At 32.3% G+C, this 18,620-nt stretch overlaps 1 protein-coding gene across 1 annotated transcript in view; it reads right to left on the bottom strand.

The window, feature by feature from the left end:
* Positions 1 to 15,164: 15,164 nt before the first annotated feature.
* LOC127707328 (uncharacterized) overlaps positions 15,165 to 18,620 on the bottom strand; it is a 58,022-nt gene continuing 54,566 nt past the window's right edge. The window contains exon 11 of the mRNA XM_052211846.1: positions 15,165 to 17,987. Coding sequence (XP_052067806.1) covers positions 17,953 to 17,987 — 35 coding nt within the window. The 3' untranslated portion in view covers positions 15,165 to 17,952. The remainder of the gene's footprint in view (positions 17,988 to 18,620) is intronic.

The raw sequence follows: 18,620 nt of genomic DNA, 5'->3' as shown, positions 1-18,620 counted from the left end.
TATACGGAACTCACCCTGTGAATCGTAAAATTTTATCGGTCCGGAGTTATCTGCCCGAAATCTAAAAACCTTGTTATCATTCAAACACCGTAACCGTAATAGGTACAAGAAAACCGAAGGGTGGAATTTCCTCACCAATGGTCATCAATTCATGTGACTTTGAACATGCCTCAACGTCAAATTTGTATGTTGACCTTGACCTTTGACCTTACATCTTGTTATGGGATAATCTCAGAAATCCTTATACTTACAAAAGTCTTGAATATTGGAAATTGATTGGGTCATTTTGGCGCAACATTGTTATCTTTTGACCGAAGAGATTTGAACTTTCTGTAAAGGGCATAACCCCCGTTTACGGTTTCTGAAGAGACAAAATAAGCTTTAATCATTCAACTAAAGGACCTAGACCCATGGGGTCTTTTGCAATGACATCTAGGACAATGACCTTGAGAAAGACACAAGTTCAAAGGTGAAGGTTATGTCCCAGATAGCGAATTATGTGTTTTTGACCTTACTTATAGGGTTAAAGGTGTGTTTTCAAGCTTTTTAGGTTGACCTTGACCTTTGACCTTACAACTTTTTATGGGATATCTCTAAAACCATTATACTTAAAAAAATCTTGAATAGTGAATACTTTTTGTGACATTAAGGCGCAACTTTGTTATATTTGACTGAAGAGTTTTACGTAAGGGGCATAACCCCCGTTAACGGATTCTGAAAAAACAAAAATAACTTTGACTATTGATTTAAAGGTCCTAGACCCATGGGGTCTTTTACAATCACATCGTAGACCAATGACCTTGACAAAGGTCAACAGGTCAAAAGTCAAGGTCATGTTCCAAATAGCGAATTATGTGTTTTGGCCATATTCTAAAGGTTTTATGTGTGTTTTAGAGCTTTTCAATGCACTCTACACCTATTGAAACATATATTTTACATTACGAAAAGGACAGTTGACATTTTAATTATATCTATTTTTCGTTTATTGTTCTGTACATCAATATAAATCAGGCCGTTAGTTTTCTTCTTTTTTTTTTTTACATTTATTGAAGGCCATACGGTGACCGATAGTTGTTAAATTCTACGTCATTTTGGTCGCTTTGTCTCATTGGCAATCCTACCGCATCTTCTTGTTTATATATTTTATCTTGATTGCTGGCGTAGACAGTATTATTGATAGATGAAGAGCCGCATTATATATAATATATATATAATTTTATAATTTTACCAGATTCTTTGCTGAGTATCTTTCATAGATTTATCAGAATTTTTTTTTAGAATTGTGATTGAAGTAGAAAAATATTAACCCATATTTTGTTGATGAGGTTTGTATTGCTCAATCTTTAGTTTTCTGGTAAATTTTTGGTTTTTATTGTTTGTCTTTTCTTCGTTTTTTTTTTTCTTTCTTTTTGGTCGTTGTGTTTTTTGTTTTATTTCAATTATGATTGCTGAGTGGCTTTTCTTGGTAATAGTGGAAACTGTAATAGGTTTTAGAACGGTAGTAAATCCAAAATCCATTGTATATTTTCTTAAATACAACACATATTTTTGTATCGTAGATATAACATTATCATGTATCCTGAACAACACAGAAGCCTTCTCCGACTTATAGAACGGACAAATTCGATAATCTAGTTCAAATATAGAATTTGTAGTCATTGTTTAATTTTTGTTTAATACTTAATTGAAAACTGCCAAAATCTTGCCAAACTGAATAATTATGTGAGAAGGAGAAACAGCTTTGAAACATGGCGCCCGTTTGCTTTTCTCAAGAGTAGCCAACAATCGCGGTCCCTTGTTTCCACTTAGTTTCTTGCTATTATTGTAAACAACTTAAATTAGAAAACTAATTGCTTTTGACTATCTATTTGAGCCATCCAATAATGATTCGTTTTTGAGCCATCCAATAATGATTCGTTATCAGTTATGGTATCCGTAGGTGACGTTTTTCATTTTTGTAGTAGGGAAAAATTACCAGTAATCATCTCATACACACTGCTTCAAATATACCGGAAATTAGCATCTACTGCATTAAGCTGGCCTTTAAGTCTGCATAATGAGCAAATCGTTATTAAAATCATGTTATATTCGTTGTTCCAGTATAGCGTGTTGCGGTAAAAATGGTAAAGAGATGACACAAATCGTGTTATTTTCGTCTATTGAGATATAATAATATAGTAACATTCGAAATACGTATCGGAAGCACAATTCCAGGCTTCAATGTCAATAAAGAGACATTGTGTGAATATCAACGATAAATAAAGGCAACAGTAGTATACCGTTATTCGAAATTCATAAATCGATTGAGAAAAAAAAACAAATCCGGGTTACAAACTAAAACTGAGGGAAACACATCAAATATAAGAGGAGAACAACGACACAACAGAAACACAATACTAAAATGCAACACACACAGAAACGATCTATAGTATAACAATGGCCATTTTCCTGACTTGGTACAGAACATTTTAGGAAAAAATGGTGGGTTGAACCTGGTTTTGTGGCTAGCCAAACCTCGCACTGTTATGGCAATGTTAAATATGACACTAAAATGACACCATTACATGACATGAATACAGTACAACATTACGGACAGAAAATTACGCAAATAAATAATACAATATATGTCATTTGGACAACGAAACAACAGAAACACTGAAGTGAACAAACAACAAACGACAATGCAACACACACAGAAACAAACTATACGATAACAATTGCCATTTTCCTGACTTGGTACAGGACATTTGTAAGAAAAAAATGGTGGGTTGAACCTGGTTTTGTGGCTAGCCAAATCTCCCGCTTTTATGGCAATGTTAAATATAACATTAAAATGACAAGATTACATGACAGGACTACATTACAAATAAATGGGAGAACATACAGGACAGAGACACACACAAATAATAGCTACAAAAGGTACCAGGCTTATAATTTAATACACCAGACGAGCGTTTCGTCTACATAAGACCCAACAGTGACGCTCAGATAAAAAAAGTTCGAAAGCCAAACCAAGTACAAAGTTGAAGAGCATTGAGGACCAAAAGTTTCAAAAAGTTGTGCCAAATATGGATAAGGTTATATGCCTGGGATAAGAAAATTCTTAGTATTTAGAATAATTCATACTTTTGCAAACAGTAAATTTATAAAAATGACTACATAATAGATATACTTGTTAACACCGTAGTGGTGACTAACTACAGAATAAAAACGAATACGTAAAACAACCAAAATCAGCACAAAAAAAGGCACAGCCGAACAACGTATTATATGTTAGCCGAAGAGATCGACGCACAATGTGACGTCACATATAAATTTCTATAAATTTCCAAAAAATAGGATAGAGTTCAAGATTAGGTTTGTAATACTGATATAACATGTATTAATAACAATGAAAATTACAATACTTATTAATATACAAGTGTAGTAGTAATTATATAATTAATTGTATTATCAAGCTATGTCGGTATTTCTTCTAAATCAAACTGTATATACATCGTATAAAACTATCAACCGGAGATTAAATGATATAGGTCACTGTACTACCTTATACCATTACAAAGCAAAAACCGTAAAAAAGTTACGACATCACAAAATATTATAAAAGATCAAACTAGAAACCCTTCGGTCTGATTTATGCGCAAAACAATATAAATACAAATAAAAACAAATATGATAAACCGCAACAAAAGAAAACCACTTAATTACAGGTTCCTGACTTTGGACGGGCACATTAAGGATGTGGTAACACTCTCCTTATCCTGGAACAGTGATATAATAGCACAACGTAAGAACAAACTATAAAAATCAGTTGAAAAGGGTTTGGAATATCGGATCGACACAAAGCACAAAAAGTACCGATTAGGGAGTACTCGATGTAATTCAAAGCTAGCTATAGTGCAAAACCAATAATATCTTATTAAACAAGCAACACAAGACAAAATATTGACCAGTACATATCAAATGGATTTAGTGTTAAAAATGACCTTGTACAATGCAAAACACGTCAATAGTAGTATTGGCACCGCATTAATGTTAATCTGCCACATGAAAAAATAAAAACTTTTTAATTTGACAAAACTGGTATTCTCTAACGATAACTGTCCTTTTTTTCAAAGAGCTGTAAATGTCGTTACAAAGAAGAATTTTTATCTTACGTGTATCCTAGATTAGTGTAAGAAAACAACTGGTGTGTTTTTGCAACAAAATATGTACAAAACTGAGGCAAAAAGCAAAACAGGTCGTGCGATCTAAATACTAAATGCTCTGTTGTCCAATGTTCGGAAGTAATGTCCCTTGTGTCATGAAGTTTATCGTAACAATGTTGGATGAAACAAAAAACGAATAACATGAAGTTATATTTCATCACTGAGGCCAATATTAATAAATGTATAATTCCGATAGATTTGCAGAAATAATACGAGTTGTACGGTAAAAATCATGTTGAAAGTTATGCCTAAATATTTTTCGATATAAGTCAAGATATTAGGCAGACTAAGCTGTATTTGTTGTAACTTAAACGTTATTTCAAGTTCAATAGGATAGATGCGTTCAACACAGTTCCCACACTTTAAGTTATGTAATATCAGGACTTCATCTATAGCGGAACATGAAGTTAAAGAAAATGCTAGCTCCTTTTCATTCTTCACAAAAAAGCTCCTGATATGAATCAAGGAACAACGTGGTAATACGCGAAGCAGTTGGTTACAACGGGAATGCTGATTGTTTGTTAAAAACACGTCCTCAAAACATATCAAATATGTTGTCAATCAAGAAATCAAGAATCTTGATAATATAAAAAAAAATAGATGAGTTCAGTTTGCCAATGAGAGAACTATCCACCACAGTTATAATGAAGTGGATGAGAGCTGAATAGTACTAGTAAATAAGTTTTAGCCCGAAACGGTCATTTTGATCTTAACAGGATCTGAAAAGTCTGAAAAATAATATTGTTCAGTCATGTTAAGCTTTTCAGTGATTTTTCAGACTGATCCACTGCGGTAAATTCAGTACGATTCAGACAGTTCGCATACAGTCAAATCAGTAGCATTTTAGACAATTAAGTATGATATTGATGTGTACAGGTATATAACAGATACTGAATAGTCTGAATATAGACTGAACAGATCTTAATTGAATGCAAGCTAATGATCTGAACAGAACTGAATTTACCGCAGTGGATAAGTCTGGAAATTGACTGAAAAACTGAAAATGACGTAATAGATTTTTGTTCAGTCTTTTAAGAGCTGTTCAGATCAAATTGACCGTTTCAGATCAAAATTGGATTTCTGGTGATATATATATAAAATGTGTTCTGTTAAAGTGTACTTTGTCACTTTTTTGGTCTTTTGGAAAATGTTGTTTGTGCTGTATTTAGACCCCTTTACCAAGAAATTTGTTTTGCACGCACACGTATAAAAATTGCGGTTTTTATCCAACGCAATCATAGGTTTGAACGTTGTTTTCAATTTAGACTTGTTTATATTTTTTCGTTTAAGCTTGTATTATATTTGCCTTCGGGTTTATATGATCCGTTCATCCTATTTCGACTCATCAAAATTCAAGAGTCTATCCTAAATTGAAGTAAATTATATAGCCTTCCAAATACCGTTTCGATTCATGAAGAGACATTAATTGTCGAAATCCGGATATGTTGTACTAATTTTTGCACCTTTTGTTTGCGGTATACCAAGTTTATTGTTTTCTGTTTGATATTAAATTAATAGTTAAGATCTATTTTGTTACATCTGGTGATCATTTTATTTGGCAATCGCCAATGGTAGTCAGCAGGGTTTAAGAACATCCGTTGTTCGACCTGTTAGTCAAATGCGTTTTGTTAAAATATACTTTGTCACTTTTTTGTTTTTTTTTTGGAAAATTTTTAGACATCATTTCCAAGAAATTCGTTTTGCATGCACATGTATAAAAATTGCGGTTTTTATCCAACGCAATCATAGGTTTGAACGTTGTTTTCACTTTAGACTTGTATATATATATATATATATATATATATATATATATATATATATATATAGAAGTGTATCAAAAGGACCAACCAGCAAATTTACTATATACCGGATCGTCTAGAATAGACGATGCTGTGCAGATAAGGAAAAAAATTATATAAGTCTAGAGATTTGCACAACGATACTAATATAAGATGGTATTATACGAAGATGTTGTTAATAAATCGTGTTGACAAATATTTCGGCTTATCAAATAGCCTTCTTCAATGTCAGTTATTTTAACAATACTCTTGTAAAAATAACTGACACTGAAGAAGGCTATTTGTTAAGCCGAAATATTTGTCAACACGATCTATTAATTAACAACATCTTCGTATAATACCATCTTATATTAGTATCGTTGTGCAAATCTCTAGACTTATATATATATATATATATATATATATATATATATATATATATAATTCGTCTAAACAACAGCCCAACTCATGACAATGTTAGATCTGTAAATTTGTGTAAGCAAATTTTTTTTCTTCCCTGGCCGGGATTCGAACTCATGCTACTGAGATAGCGTGGCAACGAATCACCTCGCACTATGCCCGACGCGCTTGACCCCTCTACCACCTAGGCTCTATATAATAAAGCTTTTGGTAGCCAGGTGTTACCTTTCCTCGTCAGTTTTTATCTAGCGTCGTAACACAGTACATGATATATAAGGCATGAAGATGGAATTGTAAAGATCAGCTGAATTATCTATTGTAAAAAATCCTACAAATTAATGTAAGATGCAGTGACAGGAATAATTATATTATTAGTACGTCTGAACCAGTGACGACTCCACAACTGATTTGATCCAACGGATCACGAGCAGTGATGGTGATACAAGGCTGAAAATACATTCTGTATATATAATTCGTGGGGACCTCGGTGGCCGAGTGGTCTAAGAAATTACTACTGTAATCACTAGCCAGTCAACACTGAGGTTGTGAGTTCGAACCCCGCTCGTGCGGGTGCACTCGACTCCAATCTTAATTGACTAGGATTGTCAGTTTTCCTATCGAAGGCTGGTGGTTTTCTCCGGGCACTCCTGCTTCCTCCACCAATAAAAAGTGGCCGCCACGAAATAGCCCAAATGTGGCGCTATAAAGTGGCGTTAAAACACCAACAATCAATCAATCAATATAATTCGTCTAAACAACAGCCAAACAATGTTAGATCTGTAAATTTGCGGAAGCAAATGTTTTTGTTCTTCCCTGGTTGGGATTTGACCTCATGCTACTGAGATATCGTGGCACCAAATCGCCTTGCACTATGCCCGACGCCCTAGACCACTCGACCACCTAGGCTCTATAATAATAAAGCTTTCGGTGGCCGGGTGTTACCTTTCCTCGTCAGTTTTTATCTAGTGTCGTAACACAGTACATGATATATAAGGCATGAAGATGGAATTGTTACAGATCAGCTGAATTATCTATTGTAATGGATCCTACAAATTAATGTAAGATGCAATCCATCGGATCATCAGCAGTGATGGTGATACAAAACTGAAAATACATTCTGTATATATAATTCGTGGGGGCTGAAAATACATATATATATATATATATATATATATATATATATATATATATATATATATATATAAGTGCCTATAAATAGCAGCACATGACATACAAATCTATGGGAGTGGGGATTAATCAGTGCAGAGATTAATTCAATTACACAAATAAAATTATAGATTGCCTAACAATGTAATTTTAACACACATTTTAGTATGTAAATATAAGAATGTTTAAAATATTTACAAAATGATGAAAATAAACGCAATATTTCGCTAGACTAACTAGCTTTATCAAGCGTGCATCTATCCAGGTGAAATCGGATGAAGATGATAAGAAACTTTTGCAGCTCAATGTATATGTTGCACTTGAATTTAGCTGCCTTGAAAATAATACATAATTTGGATGAAGTTCAAGATTTTTACAACATTGGTAGTTGAAGTTAGCAACGTCCATTGGCCAATATTACAGGATAAAAAGGTCGATGCTGTGTACTAAATAATTCTTTATCTTTCCTGTATCACATGAATTTTCTAGGACACTGTAACTCTTTCCACCATTTAATAAAATTTACATATGAATCATCTATGGAGAAAATAAACTTCCTCGACACTACGAGTTACATCAAGAACGGAACCATTATAACGGACCTTCATACCAAACAAACGGACAAACATCAATTCCTTTCTCCTAAAAGTTGCCATCCTAAACACTGCTCCCGTGGCATCCCATACAGCCAGGCATTGCGAATCAAGAGAATATGCTCTACTGAAAATAAGCAAAATGCTAGACTTGGACAACTACGTAAACATCTAGTTGTTCGAGGATACAATAACAACATCATTGATAGCGCTTTCGAAAGAGCAAACAAAACTAGTCGCCAAGAACTTCTAGAGTACAAAGATAAGAATGAAGCAGCTAACAGAACACCCCTTGTACTCACTTACCAACCTGATTTTAGAAATGTGTCTTCCATTGTTCAGAAGCATTGGAAAATTATAGAAAATGATTCAAATCTTAAAAAAGTATTTTCCTCACCACCAGTCATGGCCTTCAGAAGACCTAAAAACATCCGTGACAAATTAGTGACATTTGTATTAGCAAAGCAGCCTACTCCATCTCCCGGTTGCTACAAACAATGTGGTCGAAGGAACTGCTTGTGTTGTAAAGCTGACAATACAGGCAGTTCTTTCATCAGCTCCGTTACTAAACAAAATTATACCATCTACTCAAATTCCAACTGTAAAACGGAGAAATCAGTTTATATATTAACATGTGACACTTGTGGCATTCAGTATGTGGGAGAAACAATGGACAAATTTAATATTCGGCTCAATAACCATCGTTCATGGTACAAAACCAACAAAAACTGTCCTCTCACAAGACATCTTCGTTCAACGAAACATTCTTTTGATAATGTTACTTTCCAAATCATAGAAGTCAACACCGAGTGGGACACCACGGCGAGAGGGAGAAGAGAAAATTTTTGGATCCACCAACTCCACACTTTAGAACCTGATGGTCTTAACGAAAAAGATGAGAAAAGATACAGGAAAGATAAAGAATAATTTAGTACACAGCATCGTCCTTTTGATCCTGTAATATTGGACAATAGACGTTACTAACTTCAACTACCAATTTTGTAAAAATCTTGAACTTCATCCAAATTATGTATTATTTTCAAGGCAGCAAAATTCAAGTGCAACATATACATTATGCTGTTAAAGATTCTTATCATCTACATCCGATTTCACCTGGATAGATGCACGCTTGATAAAGCTAGTTAGTCTAGCGAAATATTGCGTTTATTTTCATCATTTTGTAAATATTTTAAACATTCTTATATTTACATACTAAATAGTGTGTTAAAATTACATTGTTAGGCAATCTATATATATATATATATATATATATATATATATAGGCAACCGTACAGCCTTCATCAATTAGAAACCCTATCATATAGTCGGCTATAAAAGGCCCCGACATGAAGCTTCGTGTGACATAATCCAATTGAAAATCTCACGCCATAATTTATGACCAAACGACAACCACTGACATGAGACAGGCATGTAACACATGTGTCGGGGTTGAACATGTTTGAGAGCGCTCAAACATCCCGTAACAGTGGTGCCTCAGTATAATAAAAGAACAACTGTTAAATTCAGTTGCAATTGGCTTAGCTCAAAAGGTCGATACGAGGCTTTGTATATCTATAAGTTTGAACACTGAAAAATATCTTTTTCTATGGAAGGCATAAGCGGATAGATCAAGAATGGAGCGGAGGGGTGGCGGTCCCCCCCCCCCTTTTCTAGGAAAAAAAAGGGAATCACTGAAGCATGACTGGAGCGGGCCTACTCTTAGGGCAGTCAGTGGGCCCGCCTTATTAAAATTTCTGGATTCGCCACTGGAAGGTATAGTAATGATATTATAGTATTACATCGAGGCGACATTAAGGAAATTCACACTTGAATTTTCATCTACAGAGATAATATTTCTTGATTTTAACATTTTAAATAACAATATCTTAGTTGTGAAAACACACTTTAAACCAACGAATACATTACTTTATCTACATCGCAAAAGCTTTCATAGTCGACACGTCTTTGCAGGTTTTATAAAGGGAGAGGTCATCAGATACATCAGAACTACAAATAATGACGATGATTCACATCATATTTTGTTGCAGTTTAGATTGAACTTAATTAAAAGAGGATATAAGGAGATTAGAATCAAACAGTACATAAATAAGGCATAATCAAGTGATAGATCTGATTTAACAAAAAAAGGTCAAAACACACACAAAGGAAATTCCTTTAGTATTGGCAACGACATTCAATCCGTGTACTGTTGTTTATCTGTTTGTCTTCTTCTGTTTTAGCCATGACGTTGGACGTTTATTTTCGACTTATGAGTTTGAATGTCCCTTTGGTTTCTTTCGCCTCGCCTTTCATATATACAAGGACCAGGTACGCAGAATGAATACAAAATCAATTACTATGTGCAAATACATTTGCATGTTGTAAAAGCAAAAGCCCTGTTTTATTTAGGTTATAATATACACATCCTATGTGACAGGTAGCGCGTCCCGGTTTTTACTTGAGAAATCGACGTTTGAATAAACACTACTGATATGTTGGCGCTGGCGTTATTGATTAATTGTTTTAACTGAACATTCATCCGCAATTGTTTCTTGCATATTCAACATGTGAAAAAAAGTTGTGTAATACACCTTAATGATAATTGTTCATATATTTTTCGCTATTAGCGAACTTTTGTTTTTTAACAACATAATATTATTCATCAAATCATGTTTGCTTGCGAACTTTTGTTAATGTGAATAATTTTTTTTCTAGGCACTGTTAAACAAAACAAGTGGTATTTGATTATTTTTGTAGATAATTTATCGCAGGTTATACCTAAAAATATAGTTTGCTACCTAGTACAATGTAGTACATCCACACAGCAAACGTAAAATATATATTCAAAAAAAGAAACATTGATAAATAGAAATGTGTGGAATATTTTATATGTAAACTATTTACAACCGACAAGCTAAACGATGAACGACAAATTAATTGATAATATACATCCGCATTTAAATATTCTTTAACTATCAAACTAAACACAACTAATACATATTAGGCCTGGTGTGATGAACAGATGCATTTTTCTCTTAAAACAGATTTGATTATCTCATTCACTCTTGAACAAAAAACAATCTACGTTCTGTTAAATATGAAATTATTTGATTTTTATAGGGAAAGTTGATACTTGTTTGTCATGTGTAAATGTGTACTTAACATTGTCGGAAGTTAGGTGTGTTTCGTTTTAAACACAGTTCAAAAATGGAACGAAAATAGGTTAGGTCAATTTCATTAGTACATACAATGTAATCAGTGTTATATTACCGGAAAACAAAAAACTATTTATGTAAACAATCAATTGTATCATTTCATCATTACATTGCGGGTTAAAACCAATAGAGTTGTTGTTATGAAATATCCTGTCCCTGAATGATTACACCGACACAAATTTGAACAATTATCCAACATTACGTTCTTGTTGTAATTTATGAGTCAATATTTGAAAGTGGTTTTGATTGTGGGTCAGTTGTTAAAATTAAATTCACAAATAAAGATTGCTACTGTTATAACATTTATTTTGAAATTTCATAGGATGCCATGTTTATTTCGGTCAGCATGTGCCCATCAGGTTCGTGTGTCATTATAATTTACTTGTAAAACAGGAATATATTTGCAATTTCATTAACACCCCTCTTATTATTATTTTATATTGATATATCCATCTGCACATGTATCCCTATTTTGAATAATGATGGCAGATGATTTCATTGGTACCTTCAGATCAATAAGCAACATCAAAGACAAGAACAAAATACTGGATACTCATAACGTAAACCTGATGCTTATTATTTGTGTCGTGGGATTATTTCATCGATCGAATTATTTTGTGTACAAGGGAAAAGAGTGACACGAATTCCAATTACAACTAGCTTTATGTATACTTCACGTTTTGAACATTAGCTTTTACGATAAATGAACAAGAATACTAAAATTTAGTTGATGCAAAATGTGTGAGATAATTGCATATCGTGTGATAAAAATGGTTGACATTATATGTCTAATTTATACAGATGTCTAAATAGTGCAGACCTAAATGAGAGGAAACATTCCTATTGGTACATGTATACTAGGTTTATAGGAAGCTGCAATAAATCCAAAGCTAATTAACTAATATTTAAAACAATAATTTGTGGTAACCAGTTACGTAACACACATTATGACCTTTTTGTCTAGGGACATTCTACATATTCTCAACTTGGTCAGCCTGTATACATGGACAACATTCCAGCAGCGCCTGCATACGGAGTATATATCTCCCAATTGATACGATATTCCCGGGCTTGTGTTTCCTATCATGATTTCCTTGATAGAGGATTTCTGCTCACAAGGAAGCTATTAAGCCAAGAGTTCCAAATGGTGAAGTTGAAATCATCCCTTCGTAGATTTTACGGACGCCATCACGAGTTGGTTGACCGTTATGGAATAACCGTTTCACAGATGATATCGGATATGTTCCTTATGTCGTAACTACAATATCCTTCCCTTTTCACGAATGTGACTTACCGAATTAGACTATTTACCGGATTTGTAATAACATAAGCAACACGACGGGTGCCACATGTGGAGCAGGATCTGCGTACCCTTCTGGAGCATCTGAGATCACCCCCAGTTTTTGGTGGGGTTCGTGTTGCTTAGTCTTTAGTTTTCTATGTTGTGTCATCTGTACTATTATTTGTCTGTTTGTCTTTTTATTTTTGGCCATGGCGTTGTCAGTTTGTTTTCGATCTATGAGTTTGACTGTCCCTCTGGTATCTTTCGTCCCTCTTTTCTTGATTTAAAGTAATACATATGATTTTTAAAAATATATGTTTGAATACAAAAATTTGTGTATTGATATTTATCTTGTTTATGTTATTATATGTTTATAAATCAAAAGCTTACAAATAAAACTTGTGAGGGCTGTGTATTCCTCTCATGTAAATTTAAAATGTGACTGCTATTTTAGAAAACACAACAAAACAAAACATTTACAATACAAAAACGTGTAATGGTATAAGTTGACAGTCAAAAACGGTGCTAGTTTAATAAAAAGTGTAATAACATGGTAACTTTTAATGTCGAATTTGCACGTACCTATGTATTTTTTTAATCTCAATGGTGAACATATTGAAAAAAGTTGTACCATACATTAACGTTAATTACATAGTATTGACTGAATTAAGCTATGTTCATGTTTTTTTATTTCTCATAAGAATGCATGCATCATAATGCATAAATACAAAAATATGCTTTTATTTTGATAAATATTACTAGTCTTGTAATTTTTATAAGCAATGTACATATTAAAATTTCTGTACAAATTGAAATTAATAAGATGTAAATTATTTGCAAATTGATACGCATGTGTTTGTTTTAGGGTTTTTCTTGGGAAATTTACTATCTGCAGTTGACAGAGAAGTGAATTACTCATAAAAAATATGCACAATCGATCCATTTTAAACATCATGCCCATAAGAAGGGCCAATATACATCGAAATTTTAATGTGTTTAGAATGGGCTCTGAGGATTCAGATATAAAAAGAATTAAGCACATTCGCATAATGTTATATCATGAATATATTGACCTCTCGTTATATTAGCACAAAATTATCATTTAGTAAAAAAAGAATATGAGAATTTGGAGTATATGCTACTTTGAACGTGACCAATCAGATATTCGTTTTAGCATTAAATGTTTAAAGTTAGATGTAAAAAACGTTTACTTTGTATATCATTAGACTGTTGATACCAATAGAACAAATCAATACAATCTATGTTAAATTCTGAATTAGATTTAATTTATATTACTAACATCTACACGTACACGTACACTTGTACACCTTAAGTAGGTTTGTGTTCCAGCGCACAAAATTTCGTCCTGTTTTTTTCTTCTTATTATATATTCCTAATTTACTTGGTATATTAGTACACATTATGTTATAAAACAGAAGTACACATATGACTGAAATTGATATAATCAAACAGATGTAAGTCGATAATTTGGTGTAAATAAGCTCATCGTAGAGATAAAGATTGAAATTTTGTACGCAAACCCGCGTTTTGTCTACTAAAGACTCATCAGTCACTCACGAATTAAAAAAGTTAAAAAGGCTGAATAAAGTACGAAGTTGATAGGAATTGGGGACCCAAAAAAACAAAAGGTTTTGCCAAACACAGCCAAGGTAATATATTCCTTTACAGTTTACATGCCGGAATTGGCAAGGGTACTCGTGTATATTATCTGCGTTATACGAAAACCAACATGTTATTTCATGTTATTTTTAGTTATCATTAAAATATTTTATTCCAGTTATCTGCATGTTTTTGTGCATACTACCTTGAACTTTACCACTGTGTCACTGATGTATTGAGGACATATGATTACTTATGTCTCAGATTAGACATGTATGCATGCCGTCATCCAGAACAAAACATGTGTCTCGCTTTTTGTATCTTCTGAGGACATATAAATAAAGCGGCGTGTACAATATTTGTTTATGGTTCAATAGCAATTATGTTGTATACATTTTGTTGATTGCAGAACGTTTGATGAGTCTAATAGCTATGGTCATAATATTGCCAACTTTGTCAGGGATGTTAACGTTGATAAACTTGTCATCTATTATGATTAGTAGCAGTACTTTCAGCAGTATTTAAAACCGATGTAACAAATTTAACATATTTTATACCTTCATAACGGAATCAACAAAAACTAGATAACTTATGTGTTAAGAATCTTGTGACTTAGAACCTATTACCATCAATTTATTTTATAAAAAGAAAACCACAAACTATAACTTCACTATTTAACATGTCAAACACTCAAAGAGTTAGATGATAAAGAGCAGTGGTATATTTTGAACAAATACAATTTTTTTTTTCATAATGACACTAATAAAGGTGTCGCATGTCGAAAGCCTACGATTTCTAAAACCTTTTCAAATTCAGTGCCATTTAGTTCAAGTTTTTATTTATTGGACTTAAAATAAAAGAAAAGCTGACAGATGGAAGTTTGTGATACAAATTTATTTAATTTTTTATTAAAACAAAACATACAATAATGAAAAACAATACATTAGAAGATTAACATGAGTTTATAAAAAAAATGAAGATTAAATACAAAGAAAAAAATGCGGTAACAAAACAGATATGACAATGTCATGGAAATAGTACAAAATCACTCAAAGCAAAACAGTAAAATATATGTAAATATTAAGACATTTTTAAAAACAAACAACCAAATATATCATGAATGGAGTAGGCCCGATAAAACCTTGAAATGGCCCCTCATTCTAGCTTAAATAGAAAATTAGGATTTATTGACCAATGTGGCAATAAAACAAACAACCAAATATATCATGAATGGAGTAGGCCCGATAAAACCTTGAAATGGCCCTTCATTCTAGCTTAAATAGAAAATTAGGATTTATTGACCAATGTGGCAATGAATCAAAGCTGAAACAATGACCGGAAAATTGATTATTTGGACCGGAAACATAGGGAGCATGTTTCAACAATAAATATCTTATTTATACTATATAATATTTGTTACGACATTTTGCATATCTGACTTGAAAAGTTGGTTGTTATTTATATATTTATAAGTTTTAACATATTATAAATCCAATATGAGAATTTTGATCAAATCGGTGAACAAAAATTTACAACTAATTTTAAATCATTTACAAAGCAAAATAAAATATTTAGTCAAAATTTGTATGAATTTTAATATTTTTCTGTTATAAATCATATGTATGCAAATGCATGCATGCTTTTAATGCTTCAAAAATGCTTTATTTTCTAAACCTGTTCCGATACAACCAAAACAAGTTGTACGTATGATAAGCACATTGTAAATGCAAAAAAAAAATCAAAACTTTTTTACTGATCATCTCATATCATGTTTTCAGCTACATTCACATATGATACATTGTGTGGAAATAAAAACAGATAAGAAACTTGACGAAAATCGTGATAGCTTTACAATCAATCTAAATAAGATTGAAAGAAAATATACAAAGGAAGCAAGTACATGTTGTACCACCGCTTATGAACAGCGGTGTGTTACATGTACTCAGAAATTGTTTCTTAAACCATTTATAAAAATTCGAAAGACAATTCATATTTTGCACATCTCATAGATAAACTATTTGATCTTCCTATCGTTTGAAAATATCGAAAATATAAGGAAGAAAAATATCAGTTCTTCTTATGTTAGTTAGTCCATCAAGGGAATATATCGATGTTATGAAAAGTAAGTAAGCATGAATAATACATACAAAATTTAGAAAATGACAAACATAAAAATGAAAAGATTTCAATAAATTCGCTTAGAAATGTTAATTGTTGTCGTTCAAGATCCCGCTGTCTTCAACTATGATTTTCTTATTTATTTTGTTTAAAAACTCCAAAATTAATGCCAATGATTACGCAAACAAGTTTGCAAAGGATTTCCGAAGCTAAAACCCAATAGAAAAACTATGAGAATAACATAATGAATAACACTACTAAAAATGTTTTTGTTTGAGTATTTCATTCGGTTTAACTAAACCAATATCATGGACGTTAATCGTTTAAACGACTTATCTTGCGTTGAAGTCCATTTAAGATTAATGAAAAACTTAATTTGAACCTGGGTAAGTTAGATCTTTCCGTGTGGAGGTGTAATTTGTTTATTGTCGACAACTGTATAGTTGGTCTCGAGAAGTCATCTATTTATGTTTTGTTTTGTTTTGTTTTATTTTATTTTGATATATTTGATGTGTGTTTGTCCATTTTTTATGTGTCATTGACGCATAAATCGTTCTTCTCCTTTTCACATCGATAACTCTACATTCTAACTCGTGCGTTAAATGCCAATAAAAACACTAACAGAAACAGAAAGATTAACGAAACAATCCGTTACACCATATGTTTTAACCAATTTAATTTAAATCCGTCTTTAACTGACAATACACTGACGAAATATGCTTATCGTGATACACACAATGTATTGAATCCACACTGACCTTTTACCGACAATGTCATGGTTATTACTTATGACTGTAACCTAGCATTCTTTTTAAAATTGATAGATATAGGAAGATGTGGTATGAGTGCCAATGATACAATTCTCCATCCAAGGTACAATTTATAAAAGTAAACCATTATAGGTCAAGGTACGGCCTTCAACACGGAGCATTGGCTCACACCGAACAGCAAGCTATAAAGAGCCCCAAAAAATTACTAGTGTAAAACCATTTAAACGGAAAAACCAACGGTCTAATCTATATAAAAACGAGAAAAGAGAAACACGTATGAACTACATAAACAGACGACAACTACTGTAATCAGATTCCTGACTTACGACAGGTGCAAACATTTGCAGCAGGATTAAACGTTTTAATAGTACCAAACCTTCTGCCTTTTCTGAACCAATAGTATAACATCACAACATAGAAAAACACACTATAAAATATCAATTGGAAGGCTTAACTCAATAAACAAAACGTAAATTAACACACAATGAACGAATAAATTTGACCTGTGACACCTGAATGCAAATACACAGTTAATAAAAAATTACAAGGGATAAATAATTAAAGTCAAAAGTAAATAAACAGGTTTAAACAAAGTTAAAGTATGATATCACTGTGAAATTTCAAACAATTTATAGAAAATCATCACTTTTGAAGAAAGCTGCGTCATATTATACACAGGTAAATGATAACCATTTAAAAAAAAGAATGAAACAATTGTGCTTTGTGTATTATTAGGAATGCAACAATGGTAATTATGGTCCACTATATATCCATTGACAACTCACTTGTCTGTTCTCTTCTCATCGCCGCATAATTCTAAGAAATTGAACAAAGTAGTTAACATTCATCAGTGTTTATTTTTTAATACACACCGAATTGATTTCGGAAGAACATCTTTATTCAATAACATGGTCTTCATTGACATAATAAGCAAGTGTTTGATGTTTACGTTTTTTTCTGCTTTACCACATTACCTCTCGGAAAGTCAAAAAAAAAACGTGTGTCTATTTATTACAATGTATTAATCATATTATAGAATATCAAAAATATGTTTAAGAAAACATCTTTGCATTTACATTTCAATTCAATTTGATGTAATAAGTTGTTACTAAACTTTACGAATACATTCATAACAATTTTGTATATGAATACATGTAGATGTTATAAAGGTTAGCATAATATTCTTTTTTTATGCGAATCTTAAATTTCGGAAACAATCTATACCTCTGCTTCTTAGTTCTACCTTAACTTTGCTTTTGTATATTTTTGGCTGGATTTAAAACCTGTCTTAACTGCTGTTTACCATTTTGTTTGGCATTACTTAAAGTGATCAATTATTCTCGGACTGACTCGTTTCACACTTGTTAGAAGGATGAACTACATTATTTTACACAATAGAATTAAAGCATGATGAGCTATATAATGACGGCTAGAAAAATGTATAGCACA

The sequence above is a fragment of the Mytilus californianus genome, unplaced genomic scaffold, assembly GCF_021869535.1.
Source record: "Mytilus californianus isolate M0D057914Y unplaced genomic scaffold, xbMytCali1.0.p SCAF_64, whole genome shotgun sequence".
NCBI classification, from domain to species: Eukaryota; Metazoa; Mollusca; class Bivalvia; order Mytilida; family Mytilidae; genus Mytilus; species Mytilus californianus.
The sequence above is the reverse complement of the archived record's forward strand: the minus strand, read 5'-3'. Positions and strand labels throughout refer to the sequence as shown.